Below are 18,688 nucleotides of genomic sequence, written 5' to 3'. Positions count from 1 at the left end.
TCACATGTTCATCATCACAGGTGATAAAGAGAAAAGTTTTATTGTAGCCGGAGAAAAAAAGCACACATTATGTACTGAGAATCAAAGGTAAGAATTACTGCAGACTTGTCATCAGAAACGCTGCAGGCCAGAAGAGTGGAATGATATCTTTAAGGTACTGAAGTCATCCTAGAATTCTTTCTCTAGCAAAATTACCCTTCAAAAATGAAGATAAAACAAAGACAATTTCACAAAAGAGAAGTCTAAGATATGTCATCACCAGTAAAATTGCTCTATCTTAAATGTTAAGAGAAATTCTTCATGTGGAAGGAAAATGATACCAGGTGGATATTAGATCTATACAAAGGAATTAAGAGCACTGGAAATGACGAGTAAACAAATAAATGTAAAAGTGAAAGGGGGGTATTATGACATTTAAGAATACAGTTATTTTTATGAGTGAGTTTGTGAGTTCATAACCTTCTAGAATTTCAAAATCCTTTCAGATTGCTGTCTTACTCAGTGATCAAGTGCATTCCTCATTTAATTATTAGATTTATCTTAATTAGCTGCTTTATCATTTCAGTGCTGTCTAAAGTACACAGTAGGATAAAAAGCTTTGATATGACAGAGTATAATACATTGCTGGGACAACCTAAGACCTTGGATATGGCTGCTCACAATGGTATCTCTTTTATTCCTGAGTGTTCATCAATGTCTGCTTTTCTGCCCCTGTTCTGTGGGCTGTTTCCCTAGGCTTTTAATCTAGCTTTGCTCTCATCCCACTCTGAACCTTATATCAAGTTTAGGGTCCATTTAATAGACATGCAGATCAAAGAGGGTATAATTATATTTAATAAGCTAAGCTAACAACATAATCATGGATAAGAAATTTCGTATCTGTATACATCTCCCATGGTTGGGAGCTCACAAAAAGGAACCATTACATCCCCCTTATTTGTATTTATAAATATTATATATTATCTATATTTTATTTTCTACACATTAAAATTTTAACCAAGGCAATTGTCAAGCACTGACAGTAGGCGTCCTAGTTACATTGGGGCACTAGGACCATTGTGGTGGTCTAAATTTTCAGCAGCTTTGTTTTATCCAAGAGTATCATTTTCTTTTTCTGGAAGTAGCGTGTTATTTTCTTACATGACTGAAAATACTTTACACCTGTTTTTTTAAATAAAGACATTTATTTGGAGAATATTAGTAGCATATTCTCAGCCTCACCAGATATTAACAGTTCATCAAGTCAGGCAACAGAACATGTCCATGTGAGCTTCTTATAAGGAAATCGACGACCACCTCAACAGCTTCCTCATCTTCTATTTTATTACTGGACGATTCATAATCCAAAATATGAAGTTTTTGGACTTTTTCCTCAAAAGTAGAAGTAGGTAAAATGTCTGAAGCAATGATGTTGACTTCCTTTAAAAATTTTTTTTTAATTTATGAAACTTTAACTGCATATTTCAGTCTTGTGGAATCTTTTGTGTTATTCTGACTGTCAATAAGAACCAGGGGACTGTGTTGATGATTCTTGATGATTTCAGCAACACTTCCAAAGTACTAGAACAAGAAAACATAGATGAATTATAAATTGGCATTTATATTAACAGTGAGCTCCACTCCTCCCGTCTTCTCCAACTCTTTCAAGTTAGTCAGAGTTACTAGGTCCCAGATGACATTCTATCCAAAAAAGTCTAATTTAACAATGGCTGTAACCTTTGAGGTGGCAGAACTTGGCCATTCAATGAGACTGAAAATGCAACTGACATCCTCAATTAGTATAACTTCTTAGAGAAAATTACTTTATTGAGTTATGATGTAATATTTTGTTTTTTATTTAGTGCCAAGTGTAAAACTGTCATACATTGAATTTCTCTACATTTTTATAAAACATAGATTATCTGTTATGTTGCATGTATTAGATACAAGGACTGATGTAGTAAATTAACGTTAGAATTTAATGTGAAGAGAGTTATTTCCCAGGTTAATTCATGTTTGTTTTTGTGTTCTTTTTTTTGAATAAATAAGGAAACCTTTATAAACCCTCATATACCCATTTTTGCTTTAGCTCTCAGTAAGTTTAGAGCTAAATTAGTGCCTAGTTAATAATTTCATGCTAGGCTCTTACTATACATACATATTTTTCCATATATTAATTCCTATTGTCTATTGGTTTTAGTTTAAGGCTATCACAATTTTTTTCTGAAAAATGATCAATGTTTTAAGTGAAAGATAAAATAAGTATAACACAGACCAAGAAATGAAATGCATTGATTATACAAAAGTGCTACAAGCTCATGATCATCAGATAAATGCATTTAGAGTCATTTTTTTAAAGGGATAATTGTTTTGCAACACTGCCATATAATTTAGCAGTTACCACCAATTGACTTCATTTTCTCTTAGTTTTTCATATAAGATAAACATCTGGAATAAAAAATGTTTAAAAGCCTTTATTAATTATTTGAATAGCTTCCAAATATTATATATTATATAAGTAAAGTATTCAGAATACTAGTCATTTTTCAAACGAAACACCAGTTGTCTTTTAGATAATTGGCTTCTGAATATTAGGTCAGGGAGGAGAGACAGAGACTTTCAAGTACCTTTAGTCCTTATTTCTTACTTTCTCTTCAATCATTCAGCCCTCCTGTACTTGCCAATGAATTGTTTTTATGATATTCATAAAGACATTCATTCTGTTTGTTTGGCACAGCATATTGTTAAACTGAATGCAGTTGGAAGTTAAATTTATGGACTAACACACCAAGAAATGAAATAGTACAACCTCTTTGAAGTGAATTCCAAGTGAAAAAGTGTGTTCTGAACCCAGTAAATATAGGAGAGAGTTGCTTTGCTTATACAAATAAGCATCTCATTCTGTCCTTATACTCTTCTGAATATTTCTGAGGATTGCTGTGTTGCAGAGTTTGGGGATTAAAATGTTTGAAATAGGGGGTTGAGCTGAGTTGAAATGTTTGAAGTAAGGACTGGATTTGAGGCATATTTGTGATTTGACTGAATGAAGGATTGAGCATAACTTAGTTGCAGTTTCTCCTTAACACTGTTTTTTGGTCTACACTAATTCAGTGTATTTGAGATATTCAAAATATATGTATATGTATTTGAGATAACTCAAAATCCCATGGTCAATAAAATAAAGCAAACAGATCTCAGAGCGATAAAATACTCAATATGTATCCACATAATGTCAAAACATTTGCAAAAAAAGTTAAACAGTTAATCAACTAGTTACTTTTTCTACCCATGAATACCCAAACACAAATACAGACAGACAGACTTTTCAAGATCTCCACATGGTTGACATCAGGTAACCAAAGTTTTCATTTTTCAATTCAGATGTTCAGTATATGGGAGAAATTATCTTTTTATTACAGATAATTTAAGTAAGTGTTTTAAAGGACTCTGTCAGTACTTCCAGATGCTATTATAATAATATGTATTTATTTTGGTATCCATAGGCTGGATAACTGGGGAGTGGGGTGAAGCTCTGATCTATTCATTCTGAGGTAGGGATGAAGATTCTTTAAGCCAAGAAGAACCACTGTTTATCAGAGTTTCCTAGCAGGACAAGGAAGTCCAGAGCCCCTCTGAGAGCTCAAAATTTATCTGAGTGAATTTCAGTACCACTAAAAAGGACAGCGCCCTCACCTACCCTTAAGCCTCTTATAGAAGTACTGGACCCCTGGGGAGGCTTTTTTTTTTTTTAATTTTTTATTATTTATTTATTTATTTGGCTACATTGGGTCTTTCGTTGCTGCGCATGGGCTTTCTCTAGTTGCAGCGAGCGGGGGCTACTCTTCATTGAGGTGCGCTGGCTTCTCATTGCAGTGGCTTCTCTTGTTGTGGAGCACAGGCTCAGTAGTTGTGGTGTACAGGCTTAGCTGCTCCGCGGCATGTGGGATCTTCCCAGACCAGGGCTCAAACCCATGTCCCCTGCATTGGCAGGCGGATTCTTAACCACTGCGCCACCAGGGAAGTCCCTGGGGAGGCTTTAGAATGTAACCATCTGTCCAAAGTCACTCTGTCCTACTAGGATCACCACCATATCCTACTACTGATTACTGTTGAGGAGCATATAGTTTAAAAAATTTGTCATATCAAGGTTCCAGTGAGAATGAAGGTTTTTGCGAGTAGGGAGAAGCAGACAGTTCTGTTAAAGTTTAACTGGTGTGAAATGATAATGCAATCTATACTTTAAAACCCATTTGGTCTTGATCAGTGTTTCGTGTTTTCAGAGTTTTGCATTTCCTAACTATCTGAGACTTTATTAAAAGCAAATTAAACTCCAAACTATAAAACTCCTCGAAGAAAACATAGGGAGAAAGCTTCATGAGACTGCATTTGGCAATGATTTCTTGGATGTTACACCAAAAGCACAGGCAACAAAACAAAAAATAGACAAATAGGACTACATTAAACTATACTACAAAGTTATAAGAGTTCTTTACATATTCTGGATATTAACCTCTTATCAGACACATAATTTGCAAATATTTTCTCCCATCTCATAGGTTGCCTTTTTACTCTGTTGATTGTGACCTTTGATGAACAGAAAATTTTAGACCATTTTATTATACCATATACAAAAAAAAATAGACTCAAAATGAATTAAAGATTTAAATGTAAGACCTGAAACCATAGAAGTCCCAGAAGAAAACATAAGCAGTATGCTCTTTGACATTGGTCTTAGCAATATTTTTTGGACATGTCTCCTCAAGCAAGGGTGACAAAAACACAAATAAACAAATGGGACTACACCAAACTAAAAAGATTTTGCATAATAAAGGAAACCATCAACAAAAGAAAAAGGCAACCTACTGAATGAGAGAAGATATTTGCAAATAATATGTCTGATAAGGGGATAATATCCAAAATATATAAAGAACTCATGTAACTCAGTATCAAACAAACAAATAAGCAATCTAATTAAAAAATTGGCAGAGGACCTGAGTAGACATTTTTCTGAAGAAGACATGCAGATGGCCAACAGGCACATGAAATGATGCTCAACATCACTAATCATCAGGAAAATGAAAATCAGAACCACAATGAGATATCACATCACACCTGTGAGAATGGCTATTATCAAAAAGACAAGAAACAACATGCTTGTGAGGATGTGAAGAAAAGGGAACCCTTGTGCACTGTTGGTGGGAATGTACATTGGTATGACAACTATGGAAAACAGCATGGAGATTCCTCAAAAAATTAAAAATAGAACTGCCATATGATCCACCAATTCCTATCCTGGGTATATATCCAAAGAAAATGAAAACACTAATTCAAAAAGTTACATACACTCTGATGTTCATACAAGCATTATTTACAGTAGCCAAGATATGGAAGCAAACTAAGTGTCCATCAAAAGATGAGTAGGTAAAGATGATGTGATGTATATATACAATGGAATATTACTCAGCCATAAAAAAGAATGAAATTGTGCCATTTGTGACAACATGGCTGGACCAAGAGGGTGTTACACTAAGTGAAGTAAGTCAGACAGAGAAAGACAAATACCATATGATTTCACTTATATGAGGCATCTAAAAAACAAAGCAAACAAAATGCTGAGTCAGACTGACCTCATTAAGCAACAGGTTAAAAGATATAGCTTTTACATCATACCAGTCTTTCCTCCTTTCTGTTTTCTCATAGGATATACTGCCCAAACATAGTATTTTATCTCGTACTCTATGACAATGTGCAAGCCTTAGGCCAGGTACTCTTGTATCCTTTCTCCACATCTCTGGCACCTAATGCAGTATGATGGCATTGTGCTCAAAACATAGTTATAGAGTTGGATTAGAAGAGAAATTACTGACCTCTTCACCAGTTTTCTTTCTGCCCAAAGCATACTGTTTTGTTGCTTCAATAAATCGCACAGGGATATTATATACTCGCTTATTAAAAAATACAACTAGCGTATATGGCTGTTTGGAATCATGGCCAGAGCTTTTCCGAATAAGAAATGATCCATCCTGTTTATTAAAAGAAAGAATAATTATGATTAGTGTTACTTGTATTTCCATAGGTTAAAAATCAGTTTATGAAAAATACCTATATTCAAAAGGTGATTATTTAGGTATATGATTTTTATTACCAATTAGAGCTTGTTTTATTATTTTGCAAGAAAATACTTCAGTAAAATATATACTTACAGAAAATTCTGAAAGAGGTAAATGCTAGCTTTTTGAGGCACTAAATAAGATCTTATGTTTATAGGCTTTGGAAATGTGTGAAGGGACACATTAAGATCAAACCTAAAGGGCACTCTTGAGCTAGGAACCATGTTCACAAGTTACCTATGAATAAAAAAATATATCAACAAATTCCATTCAAAAGTGCTATAAGAAGAAAGCAGATATTTGGAATCAAAACATTTCAGCTGATAAAAATTCTCTCTCCAAAAATTTATGTTGAAGCAGAAAAAATATTGTAACACAACATTCCAAATTTAATTAAATATCGTGTAAAATATTCTACAATCATAAATTCAAAAATTATGAACAAAAAATAGACAAAAACAGGAAGAAGGAATGCAATAAAAGTTGATCAAACCTGGGAAAAAGCACTGACCTGGTGGCACAGTGGTTAAGAATCTGCTTGCCAATGCAGGGGACATGGGTTTGAGCCCTGGTCCAGGAAGATCCCACATGCCACGGAGCAACTAAGCCCATGCGCCACAACTACTGAGCCTGTGCTCTAGAGCCCGCAAGCCACAACTACTCTGCCCACAACTACTGAAGCCCACGCACCTAGGGCCTGTGCTCTGCAACAAGAGAAGCCACTGCAATAAGAAGCCTGCACACCGCAACGAAGAGAGCCCCCACTCGCTGCAACTAGAGAAAGCCTGCGTGCAGCAATGAAGACCCAACGCAGCCAAAAATAAATAGATTAATTAATTAAAAAAACAAAAAACAACAACAAAAAAACCTGGGAAAGAAGCTGAAAAGAAAGACAAACCTGTATCAGAAATGAAGAAGAAATTACAAGATGCCCAAGGGACAATAGCCTTAAATAAAGATTTAATAAATGACTGAAGGAAGGCATGGAAACAACCAAGAAAGAAAACAGAAATAAATAAATAAATAAGAGAGAGATTTTAAAAAAAGTACAATAATGTCAGAGTGGTTGGATTGAAAGAAAGACCCCCCCCAAAGAAAGGTCTAAAATACATGTAATGTGAGTCCTTGCAAAAAAACAAAATAATGAAACAGAAGTACTCTTTAAGACTATAATTTAAGAAAATGTTTTGGAAATAAGAGAAAACTTAAATCTACATATTGAAAGAGTTTCCATCTACCTGAAAACATTGACCTGGAAATCCACTCAGAGACATAATCTGGTAAAACTATTAGACTTTAAAAAGAAAAGAATCTGCAGAGCCATCAGATTAAAATATCAAATTACATATAAGGGCAAGAAAGTAACATTAGCGTCAGAATTCTCAGAAGCATCAAGGCAATCCAGTGGAGCAACACTTTTAAAAACTCAAGCCAAGGATTTTACATTCAGCCAAGATTTCCTCCGGGTATCAGGCTATGAAAAACAGTTTCGAACGTGCGAGAACTCAGGGAATAACGTAAGCACAGTCCTTCCTGAGAATCTACTACAGCCCATGCTCCACAACCAAACAAAAAGAGATAACTGAGGAAGCAACAAGACTGATGGAAAGCATTTAATATATTTCATTGTCGAGCTAGGACTAAACAATGGTGGCAGAAAACAGTATATTCTGGACTTCCCTAGTGGCGCAGTGGTTAAGAATCTGCCTGCCAATGCAGGGGACAAGGGACTCTATCCCTGGTCCGAGAAGATCCCACATGCCGCAGAGCAACTAAGCCTGTGCGCCACAACTACTGATCCTGTGCTCTAGAGCCCATGAGCCACAACTACTGAACCCACGTGCCACAATTACGGAAGCCCTTGCACTCTAGGGCCCGTGCTCTGCAACAAGAGAAGCCACCGCAATAAGAAGCCCGTGCACCACAACGAAGAGTAGCCCTTGCTAGCCACAACTAGAGAAAGCCCACACACAGCAAACGAAGACCCAGTGCAGCCAAAAAACCCCACAAAAAACCAGTATATTCTGACAAGGCAAGGTGCAAGTGGGCAGAGAAAAGAGAAGGAAAAAGAAAAGTGGCACTTTAATCTTGGATTGTCCAGACTGTTCTAGTGTTCCTATATGACTGGGCTTCGACTCTCCAAAAATTTACTTCCCAGTACTTTTTGCCACCTTGATCCCAATCTTTTATCCCAAGCATTGATCCAAAATAGTCTGTTACATTTCACTCCTGGATGGATCTCATGTAGCACCAAGCCTTACAGAGATACCCTCCAGAGCTTTCTTCTCTTCCACTATTTGGAGAGCAGTGGAGCCTATGGATCCATGTATAGATGAAAGGATAAGCAGCAATAAGATAGAGGAACAAAGAAAGAGGGAGGTACTTCAAAGAGAGGAGGGGATGGCAGTTCCTCTTGAGTAAGTAAAGAGAAAAGATCCCTGCATCCATAATTGTTGCAATTACTTAATTAGCATATTATCGGGATGACAACTGTGCCGATATAGGCTGAGGGCACAACATGAGATTTTTAAATGGTCAGACCTTGTTTGATCTGTATAATGCCTCTTCGGCCGACTTTCGATCGCAGGCACCAGCGTACCATGGTTTACAGTGAACGTCAGCTTCCTGTGAGTGAGAGGGCATTATTAAGCATGAGATGGCCCTTCAATGACATTGAACCTTCTGTGCACTAGAAACAAAGTCCCATTTTGCATTACCAGAAAGGCCTAAGTACATTTGGGCCAGTAATCTGAAAATGAGTTTTATGCTTCTTTTGATCAACCACAAGGATTATAATTGACTTTTCCCCAATTTGGCTGTAGGGGGTAGACTTAGTATTTGAACTTGAGACCTAATCCTGCTAGATTCCTGAACCATTTATTCGTTTCTCCTAAATAAGTTATCATCTCCCTTTCTATTATGATCTTACTGTTGCTTTGTGGAGCGTTTTATAATTTCCGAAGTGTTTTTACAAATACCTTATTTGATTCTTGTAACAACTTTGAAGGCAAGACGAATACATGCTACCATCCCTATTTTACATTTGAGAAAGCTTAGAGACTTGCCCAAGGGCACACCGAGTCCTTTCTGTCTTTTTTTAAACTATGCTATTTTATGTGTTTTAATATCATATGCCTCCACAGATCTATTCTGAAAAAATTACATAGTTTAAATAGAATCTATGTGAGAGGAAGAACAATAAAAACAACACACTTCTTTGCTAGTTTTGAAGAAACACCAATTGTTATTTATGGCATCCAGAATACAAATTAGTATAAATGGAGCAAAGTCTTAACAGTTGGGAAAAAAATGTATTCTGTACCCATCAGCAAATGACAACTCACAGGCTTACTTAAAATAGAATCTGTTTCCAAGCTTCACTCCAAAGTCTCTCTTATAAGAAGTCATGCCCTTTCCCTGCAGTTTACTGATAACGAGTTCATTTCATACCTGTTCTGACAAATTGGAATTGGATGAAAAGCTGGGTAATGGGCCATCCACAGTTGGGCTTCCCCCTTCTGGAAATCCTGAAAGGGATTTGAAAAATCAGTGGATCCCATTATATCTTGAGCAGTTACTCTGCCTATACACACACCAAAAAATCCTTAAGAGTTGTGCTTCTCGTAGTGAGGTCTGAGGACCCTGGGAATCCCCAAGATTCTTTCAGGGCGTTTGCGAGGTTTTTTCCAAATACATATCTCTGTGAAGCCCAATTTTCCTCATATACTTCGACCAGTAAAACATATTGTAACAGATTGAATGTAGACGCAGATATGAGAATTCAGCTGCCTCTGTTATTCCAGACATTAAAGAGATTTTTAAAATGTAAAACAATGCCACTCTTCCCCCTAATTTTTTTTGTTTGGAAAATATATTTTTTTCATAAAAATATGTTGTTAACATGTAATGAGTTTAATATTTTAAAAATGGATTCATAAATGTTTTAAATGTCTTCTAACTAATACATTAAATATCATTAGAAAGAAACACATAAACCATAGTTCTTTGGGTCTGCAATGATCTTAAGAGTGTTAGAATGGTCCTGAGGTCAAAATGATTGAGAATTTCTGCCCTAAGGCATAAACTCCCTCAAGGAGTTTACCATCTAAATGCGGAGACATGGAGACACATGAAATGGAGAAAATACTTAGCTGTATTCATTCATTCATTCATCTACTCACTCATTCATTCTTTATTGTGTACCTGCCATGGATCAAGGCTTTGGGAATATACAGCAGTCAACAAAACAGCAAAATGCCCCTCCCTCTTGGAGCTTAAATTTTAACAGAGTGAGACAGGCAATAAAGACATAAGTAAATATATATACAATATTACAAAGTTGTAAGTGCTATGAAGAAAAGTAGGCAGGGAAGTGGGTGGGGGATAGCTTCGGATAAGTAGTATGTTTAAATAGGCTGGTCAGGGAGAGCCTCAATGAGGTGACACTTGGGTAAGATCTGTAGGTGGAGTGGGAGGAGGCCTGTGGATATCTGAGGAAACAATGTTGCAGGTGTAGGGAACAGTGAATGCAAGGGCCTGGCATATTTGAGGAATAGAGAGGGGGCCACTGTGCCTGGAATGCAGTGAGAAAAGGGGTAAAGAATAAGGGATGAAGTCATACAGGAGGTGGTGAAGGGACCAGGTTTGTGGGACCCAGTGGGCACTTAGCATGACTTGAGCTTTAACAAGCATGGTATGGGAAGCTTTTGGAGGGTTTTGAACAGAATAGTGTGATTTGCCTGTCTTTTAACAAGGTCACTCTGACTCCAGGGCTGGAAATAGATAGAAGGGGGCAAGAGCAGAGAGAGGAGGTCAGTTGAGTCTTGCAAGCCCAGGCAGGAGGTGATGGTGGCTTGGAACAGATGGCATCAGCAGAATTAGCGAGAGTGACTGGATTCCAAATGTATTTTGAAGGAACAGCTGGAAGGTGTGAAGAAAGCAAGTGAAGGGACATCCCCGGTGGCGCAGTGGTTAAGAATCTGCCTGCCGATGCAGGGGACACGGGTTCAAGCCCTGGTCCAGGAAGATCCCACATGCCGCAGAGCAAATAGGCCCGTGAGCCACAACTACTGAGCTCGCGTGCCACAACTACTGAAGCCTGCGTGCCTAGAGCCCATGCTCCGCAACAAAAGAAGCCACCGCAATGAGAAGCCCACGCACCGCAACGAAGAGTAGCCCCCGCTCACCGCAACTAGAGAAAGCCCACACGCAGCAACAAAGACCCAATGCAGCCAAAAATAAATAAATACATTTATAAAAAAAAAAAAAAAAGAAAGCAAGTGAGGAGTCATGGGTGACTCTAAGGTTTTTGACCAGAGCAACTAGAGTTGTCCTTTCTTAGGAGGGGAAGTCTACAAGAGAAACAGGCTTAGATGAACCAACTGCTTCAGATAAAAGTGCCCTGGACATTCAAAGGTGACAGCCACCATTGTTAACAGGAGGGAGCAATGAGGGCTTGGCAGGCCCAGGAGGGCTGAGTATGAAGGAAGGCTGTGTTCTGACAGGTGGGGACAGTATTCCCGTGTGGGAGCAGCAAAAATAGGGTGGGAGGTCACGCTCTTCTAAAGTACATAGTACAAGGCGGTTGGTGGTTTCCACAGTTTGGGCAGTTGGGGGGGTTCAAGGCTGACATTTTCTGATCCCTGAATATGTGCCAGCCCTGTCCTGTTTCTCACATCTTAGCTCACTTTGCCTTCACTTCCGCCCTTTATGGGAGGAGCTATCAGACCCCATTTTACAGGTGACGTCTTCCCTGACCACAGCAGCCCTCACTGTCTCCATTCCTCTCTGTGCCCACCCACTGCCACCTTGCTTTATTTTTCTTTATATCACTTTAACATTTGCCTGATATTGTATGGCTTATCTAGTTGTTTATTTCTCCTCTAGTAGAAAAGAAGCTCCATAAAGGAAGGGACTCTGTTTTATTCACTGCTGTATCCTCTGGGTCTAAAATATTGCCTGGCACATGGCAGACAGTCAATAAGTATTTGTCAGTTGAAAGAATGACTTGGGTTGAAAAACAATAAAGGGTATAATAAAGCTTTACATAGTAAAAATACAATAAAATTTCTATAGCTATACCATTTCACTTTGTGTTCAGAATTTTAGAAAAGTTTCTTTTATTTAAGATGAATCAAAAATCCAATTAAAGCCTAGGAAACAGATTTATGTTTATATAAACACACATACTTTTTGTATATAATAATTATTCTCTTTATTTAAATTTATTGAATCTTGATTACTTTGGAATATTTTCCAACTTATCCATGTACAGGAGAGTTTTATTTTGTGTTTTCATTTTTTTCCTACATTGAGTAGAAAGTAAATCAAGGTTTGGGCAGCTGTGTTCTGTGAGTCTGACTTCATATATTTTTAGGGTATTGTATTATTAGCCTAGGGAGAATTATCCAGATATCTGCCAGATCTTCTTTTCAGGGCACCCTCTGTAGATACATTTTATGATCATTAAAATGTATTTTAGATTCAATTTAAATAGCTATCATTTACTGAGGACCTTCTATGTACCAAGCACAATATGTTGTTTTACTTAATCATCTTATTTTGAAAATAGTTGTATTGTTGTTGTGAAAAAAATTAAATAAATAAAAGATGACCAGTAAAATATTCAATCAAAACTAAAAAAGTAAAAATGATCTCAAATCTATTTACTTTTCAGAACAGCTCCATGAAATCAATATTCTTGGCCCCGTTTTACGGATGAGGAAACAAGCTAGAGAGGATACTAAGATACTCCAGCTGGAAGAGGCAGTGTTGCCCTGGACCCCCAGGTGGCTCAGACGTGAAGAGCCAGCCTTAGCCGATACCTGATATTGCTCTCCGTGCCTTCATTGTACTTACTTGGCAGAGGTATGGGTTTTTGATGAATTGGTCTGAAAGGAAGAATTTCAGATTAATTAAAGGGCAAAGCACAAGATGAATAAGTTTGACTTTTTGCTTGCACTGAAGATACTCAGAACAGGTGCATCACAAAGGATCAACAGGAATGGCCAATAAAACATATCTAAAGATAGGAGAGGCACCAAAACCTTCAGGATAAGTAAAATTGTTCCCTTTAATTTTATAAAAAGAGGAGACTTGACTAGTGTTATTTTTTAGTGAAGTCCAATAATTAACCCAAATATTAGTCCAGTCTCTGTAATTCTAAGCAGTTTTTTTAAAGTTGTTACCTACTTAACACCTTTTAAAATTTAATTGCGGAGCAATTAAATATTAAATCTTTACCAATCACAACAAGCCAGTGTTTCTGTACAGTATAACAATGCAGGTGTTAAGGAAACTTTAACTTTTTTGGCCACACCGCGCGGCATGTGGGATCTTAGTTCCCCGACCAGGGATTGAACCCGTGGTCCCTGTAATGGAAACGTGGAGTCCTAACCACTGGACTGCCAGGGAAGCCCCAAGAAAACTTAGTTTTAAAGGAAAGAATTCTTACTTCTGGGGAGGAGGAGGAAAAACTTGTGACTGCATATTTTCTTGTCTGTGACTAGACCCTCGGTGGCGTTCAGCAGGTATAGGTTTTTCTGCATTAAGAAAATTATCATAGTAGGATTAGGGTGAAATGTCTGTCCCCATGCCCAAACCCAGAAACATCAACCAAGAGGAGCCAGATTTGGTCACATGTCTTCCCATGAGCACGTCTTTCACCAGGATGTCATCCCTTTGTGCACCTGTCAGTGTGGTGGTGTGTCTGAGCTATTAAGACCAGGACTCCTACTCAGTGGTGTTACAAGCACACTTTACCACCTCTGCATTCACCTCTTGGCAATGTACAAATACATGGGGACTGAACCTGTGGAATCTGGACCTTTAGGTGTGTGATTACAAGTAAAAGCCAGAAGATGGGCAAGCTTTAGCCACCCCTGATTCCTATGTGGCCTCCACATAGGTGTTACAACACCCTGGTGTGTCTTCATTAGTCATAAGACATGGTATAAGTAATTTCTTACTGATAAGAGGCAAAATATCAGCGTTTGAGAATGATCTACTTTTTTGAAAATTGAATTGAGCAAATTCAAGGTTATCCCTATAATAACGTTAAATCTCACTTGCATTTCACTCTTTTCCTGAGTGAGAGAGGAAGGGGTGGAGTTATAATTAGTTCACAGGGAAATGTGCATAACCTGAAATCTAAGAAGTTTATGGTGAAGAACATTTATTGCTGAACCACTAATAAAAGTGATTATAAATTATTGTAATGCTTTATTCTCCCTCGAATTTCGTCTAGGGTGTGTTAAAGTCTGGGTATGTCCAAAGGTCTGTCTCCTGCATGGAAGAAAGTTTGAGAACTACTGATCTCCCACTACAGGATCCCAAAATAAATAAAAGCAGTAAGAACTCAAAGACTCAAATAAATGATGATAGACTTCAGGGTTTCTTGAGGTGCAGAGAAATTCAGAAGCTTTGAATCTCTGAAGATTGTTTCAAGTTTGTGGCAAGTTACTTCGAGGTGCCACGTGAGATGTTTTGTTCATGACTTTACAACATGGTAATTTCAGGAGAAACAATGAACACTTTGGTTCCCCACGGCCTGATGAGCTTTGACCACCCCTGCTTTTGCCCCCGTCCTCCAGGAGGCTTCCTTCCTAGGTCAGAAGAGGCCGCTCACCCGCTTTGGGTTTGGATGGCCATTGCCTCTACTCTTGAAATGAGAGACCACGCTCCTGCACTGGGAGCTCTTTGGGAATGAGGACACCCGAGCCGCATGGGACATGCCAAAAGCCTGTTCTCTGATGGTTTTCAGAAGCTTCTGAAGCCATGAAGTTCGCACAGGGTTGTACTTACTTCCTACAGAGGCTCACCCTAATGCTCCATTATCACTCCAAGCTCCCTGCTCAGCAGGCATGGAAGACTGTAAGGAATGGAAGGACAGCAAGGCAAAAGCATCAGGAAAGGCAGAAGAAAGCAAGGCACAGGAAGGGAGCGATACCTCAGGAACAGCCTGGGAGAAAGATGTGGGAAATGATGTAAAAAACTCAACAGAGCAGTCAAAGCAGACAGGTGAGTTGTAATGCACATTCAGAAGATGTCTACCGTCCATTGTGAGACCAGGTGTGCCCACGTTAACTCAGGAAATGGTGAGCTTTTAACATTGGGTACCTTCAAGATTGGAATTAGACGGGTGCAGGATTTTAATTTCTATATAGTGTTTTAAGTGTTGAGATTATGGATGATTCTTCTTCTTTCTGTTTTTTTTCCCCCAGTATTTTTCAAATACAAATATTTTTTTAATGGGAAAGTTCTAATAAAAAGTATACATAAGGGTTTTAGGTTATGATAAAACAAAGGAAGGGAAGCATTGACGATGTACTAAGATAGATGTTTGAACTCAGGAAACATTATTTTGAAAACTTAGCACAAGAACTTGTTCGAACAAACAGGTTTTTAAAAATTCATTGCCTTAGCCGTTAATTCTAAGATACGTGACTGGCTCTAAATAAGTCTTCACACCTATGTAACACTGTGGCACTGTTTCTGGCAAGTCATATCTGTCTACAAACAGGCAGGTTTTGGGCATGTAGACTGTGGCCTGCCCCAAAGGTGCAGCCTGGCAAGTGCAGGTCCTGATCAGCTTTGCTACTCACTACTCATGGCAAAGTAAAGACTGTTCTGTTTAGAAATTTGAGTTTTATGTTCACAGTTGCCTTATGAATAATTAAAGAAATTTAGAAATACATTTGTATACAAATCCTTAATCAAAATAACTTTCAGAGGACATGCTCATCTGTCAAGGTAACATAGGCTTACCTTCACAAACACTTGAGGCATTCTGTTGAGAGACAACTGGAGTCTATTTTTAAAAAAAAAGAAAGGCAAGGATCTTCAATACAGTGGTATGTGGAAACAAAAGTCAAAGCAATATTATTAAAATAAATACTGGGGGAGAACATTTCTTTGATGCATAGCTTTTCTTTCAGTCACAAGACCAACAATTAAAAACACACAGTCCAAAAAAAAAAAAAAAAAAAAAAAACACACAGTCCCCTGGCCCACTTTTGCATTAAGTGACAATGGACTGGAAGTGTGTCAGGGAAGGAGCAGTGTCATCCTGGCCTCCCCACTCTGTCAACAGGGTTGGTGGATACCATGACCCCCAGCAGCTGCTGGGCAGTAGCGCTTATGCAGTGGAAATCTGGCATCCGGCTTTGGTCTCAGGGCCCCACCGTCTTGGTGTTTGTAAGGGACTGTAAATGTCAGGCTACAGTATAGATACCAGGTCAAGGTGGGCTTCCTCGAATAGTGGGCTGGCCCAGGTTCCCCACGTTCTGCCCAGAAGTTGAGTGTACTCAGGCCTTTGTGCCTGATATGCAGTTGTCAGTCATTAGTTCCCAGGCCAGCGGGTGGGAAGCAGACACAGGGGAAGACAAAGGTCTTGGGACGCAGGGAGCCTGACCGCTGATCGGCCGTTCATATTCAGTGAAGCCACCAGGTTCAGGGAGGATGTGACCCTCCCATGCAGCATCTTCCCTACCCAAGTGAGGATTCCAAGTTTCTCTTGGACTGTCTGGGCAGCAACATGATTGCTGTGTTCACCTTAGTGGGAAGCATCGTCAACTTTAAATAAGTGGACAAGAATAAACATTGCGGGAAACATGAAGCACATTTAAAAGCAGAATTAACTCACCGTCTTCAGTGGCGTAGCTGTTTTTTTCCTGGGGGATGAAAAGAGATTGGCTTTGTTAAAACACAACAAAGATAAAGAGGAGCTGATTTTACTCTCAAATTTAAACTAGAATAGTGAAAGTGATACAGGTGTGTAGGAAGACTATCCTTGAAGGGAAGAGAGGGATGAAAGCAGGATTTAGCCATGATCCTTCATAGCCTCAGATAGGGTCTGCTGACAGATGGCAAAGGGGTTAATGGGGATAAACAGGAGGACCAGTTGCCAGGGAATCAGGATAACTGAGCTCTTGTTCCAGTTCTGCTACTGATTACTCTGAGACCTCAGGCCTGTTTCTCTCAGCTGTGAGGGCCAGTCTGAACTTGAGTTTCTTCATCTGTAAAATGACGACCAGAATCAGCGTTTGCAAAGTGTGTATGTAGAGCCTTCCCTTCCCCCAACAGCACCCCAGGGCTACTGTCTTGGGAAGGAGGGTGGAGACATGAGGGTGGCCAAGCAGGTACATTTGTAGCCAGCACCTCCCCAAGCCAATGTTCCCCCTGCTTCAGGTGACTCTTCTCTGCTAGACGTCTGCCTAGAATTTCATTCCAAACAGATAAACCCAAGACCAGCACAACACAAGTCTGAAACCCACTCTGATCTCTGGTCCTGAAGGTGCTTGCCTGACCTAACGTTTGTCTTAGTTCAGTAGAGATTGGACTCTAATATTGCTAAGGCTTTATAATTCTCTTCTGTGTTTATTTTGAATACTGGCTTTCTCTCTATCTCTCACTTTGTTTTGGCTGAGAGCTGGAAGATTGGGGGAAGAATACTAACAATTCCCAGGTGCCTCTAAGACGCCTGGCACTGGGTTAGGCTCTTCACATATTTTTTAAACCTCACACTGTCCTTTTTAAATGGGTGTTTTTATTACATTTTAGAGATTAGGAGACTAAGTAACTTGCCTGAAGTGATAAACCTAAGCCAAGAGAGAAGTGTGCAGAGTTTTGTTTAATAAACCCCTGAAATGGAGAATTTCTTTGCTTTACTCAGAGGCAGAATTAAGGCTATAACCACGCAGGCTTGCTTTGGACAGATTTAAATGTGCTTTTAAAATAACCTATTGAGCCAATATGAAATTATGGGGTCACTGTTTGTAATGTTAATACGTTACATTCACCCAATATCTTACAAAGCTCTTCTAAGTTCAATGAGAAAGAATGCCTCTCTCATCTCCCTTTTGAAAGGAGCCTTGGCAGTGTTGCTTTGATTGAACACCCAGTGCATGCTGCTCTGTGTACACATTGGTTTGCAGATCACTAACTACTTGGAAGAGAAACCGAGGAGTAGAAAGTAGTGGGTCTTAAAATTATTCAGGTGCTGGAGCTTGTGTCTTGCGGAACACAAGTCAATGAGCTCAAGATTTAGCTAGAAGTTTATGGGAGGAAAGACTACTAGTTTTTGATGTCAGCAGGGACACCCCTAGTCCAACTTGAAGCATGCATGGGTGTGGAGAATACCAGGGCAATAGGGTTTCATTTCCACACTCTTCAGGAACACACCTATTGTAATGTTAGGTGCACCTGCATATGAGCTTGGGCAGGTATGCTCTTCTGAATGGAAACAGCAGAAAAACACCCCCTCTGGCCCCCAGATTCTCAGGCAGGACTCCTATGTGGATTCCAGGCAGCTCTGCTCACAGCAGTGATGGAGACCATACACTGAATTCACAGAGTTGCTTCTCTGCAACAGGAACTTACCCAGCCCTGGGCAGTGGGGATGGTGCAGCAGGTGAAGAGGTTGACTTAGAGTCCCAGGCCCCGCTCTTTCGACCTGCGCAGACATATACACAGGTCAGTCTCTAGCCCTGAACTGAGGGCTGATGGTCACAGTGAGCTGGCCTTGCTGGCAGGCTTAGAAATACATGCACATTTTTTCTTACTTTCAGCTAAGCATATATAAGTAGTTACATTGAAGTTTT

At 39.1% G+C, this 18,688-nt stretch overlaps 1 protein-coding gene across 1 annotated transcript in view; it reads right to left on the bottom strand.

The window, feature by feature from the left end:
• Positions 1-1,164: 1,164 nt before the first annotated feature.
• The window catches only part of BLNK (B cell linker), a 75,479-nt gene continuing 57,955 nt past the window's right edge, over positions 1,165-18,688 (bottom strand). Inside the window, exons 9-17 of the mRNA XM_065893971.1 lie at positions 18,468-18,540; positions 16,732-16,759; positions 15,855-15,897; positions 13,543-13,630; positions 12,948-12,979; positions 9,540-9,616; positions 8,631-8,714; positions 5,847-6,002; positions 1,165-1,560 (exon numbers count right to left, since the gene is read on the bottom strand). Of these exons, the coding sequence (XP_065750043.1) occupies positions 1,441-1,560; positions 5,847-6,002; positions 8,631-8,714; positions 9,540-9,616; positions 12,948-12,979; positions 13,543-13,630; positions 15,855-15,897; positions 16,732-16,759; positions 18,468-18,540 (701 nt within the window). The 3' untranslated portion in view covers positions 1,165-1,440. The remainder of the gene's footprint in view (positions 1,561-5,846; positions 6,003-8,630; positions 8,715-9,539; positions 9,617-12,947; positions 12,980-13,542; positions 13,631-15,854; positions 15,898-16,731; positions 16,760-18,467; positions 18,541-18,688) is intronic.

This window comes from Phocoena phocoena, chromosome 16, assembly GCF_963924675.1.
Source record: "Phocoena phocoena chromosome 16, mPhoPho1.1, whole genome shotgun sequence".
Lineage (NCBI taxonomy): Eukaryota > Metazoa > Chordata > Mammalia > Artiodactyla > Phocoenidae > Phocoena > Phocoena phocoena.
This window is presented reverse-complemented; position numbering and strand designations above follow the sequence as displayed.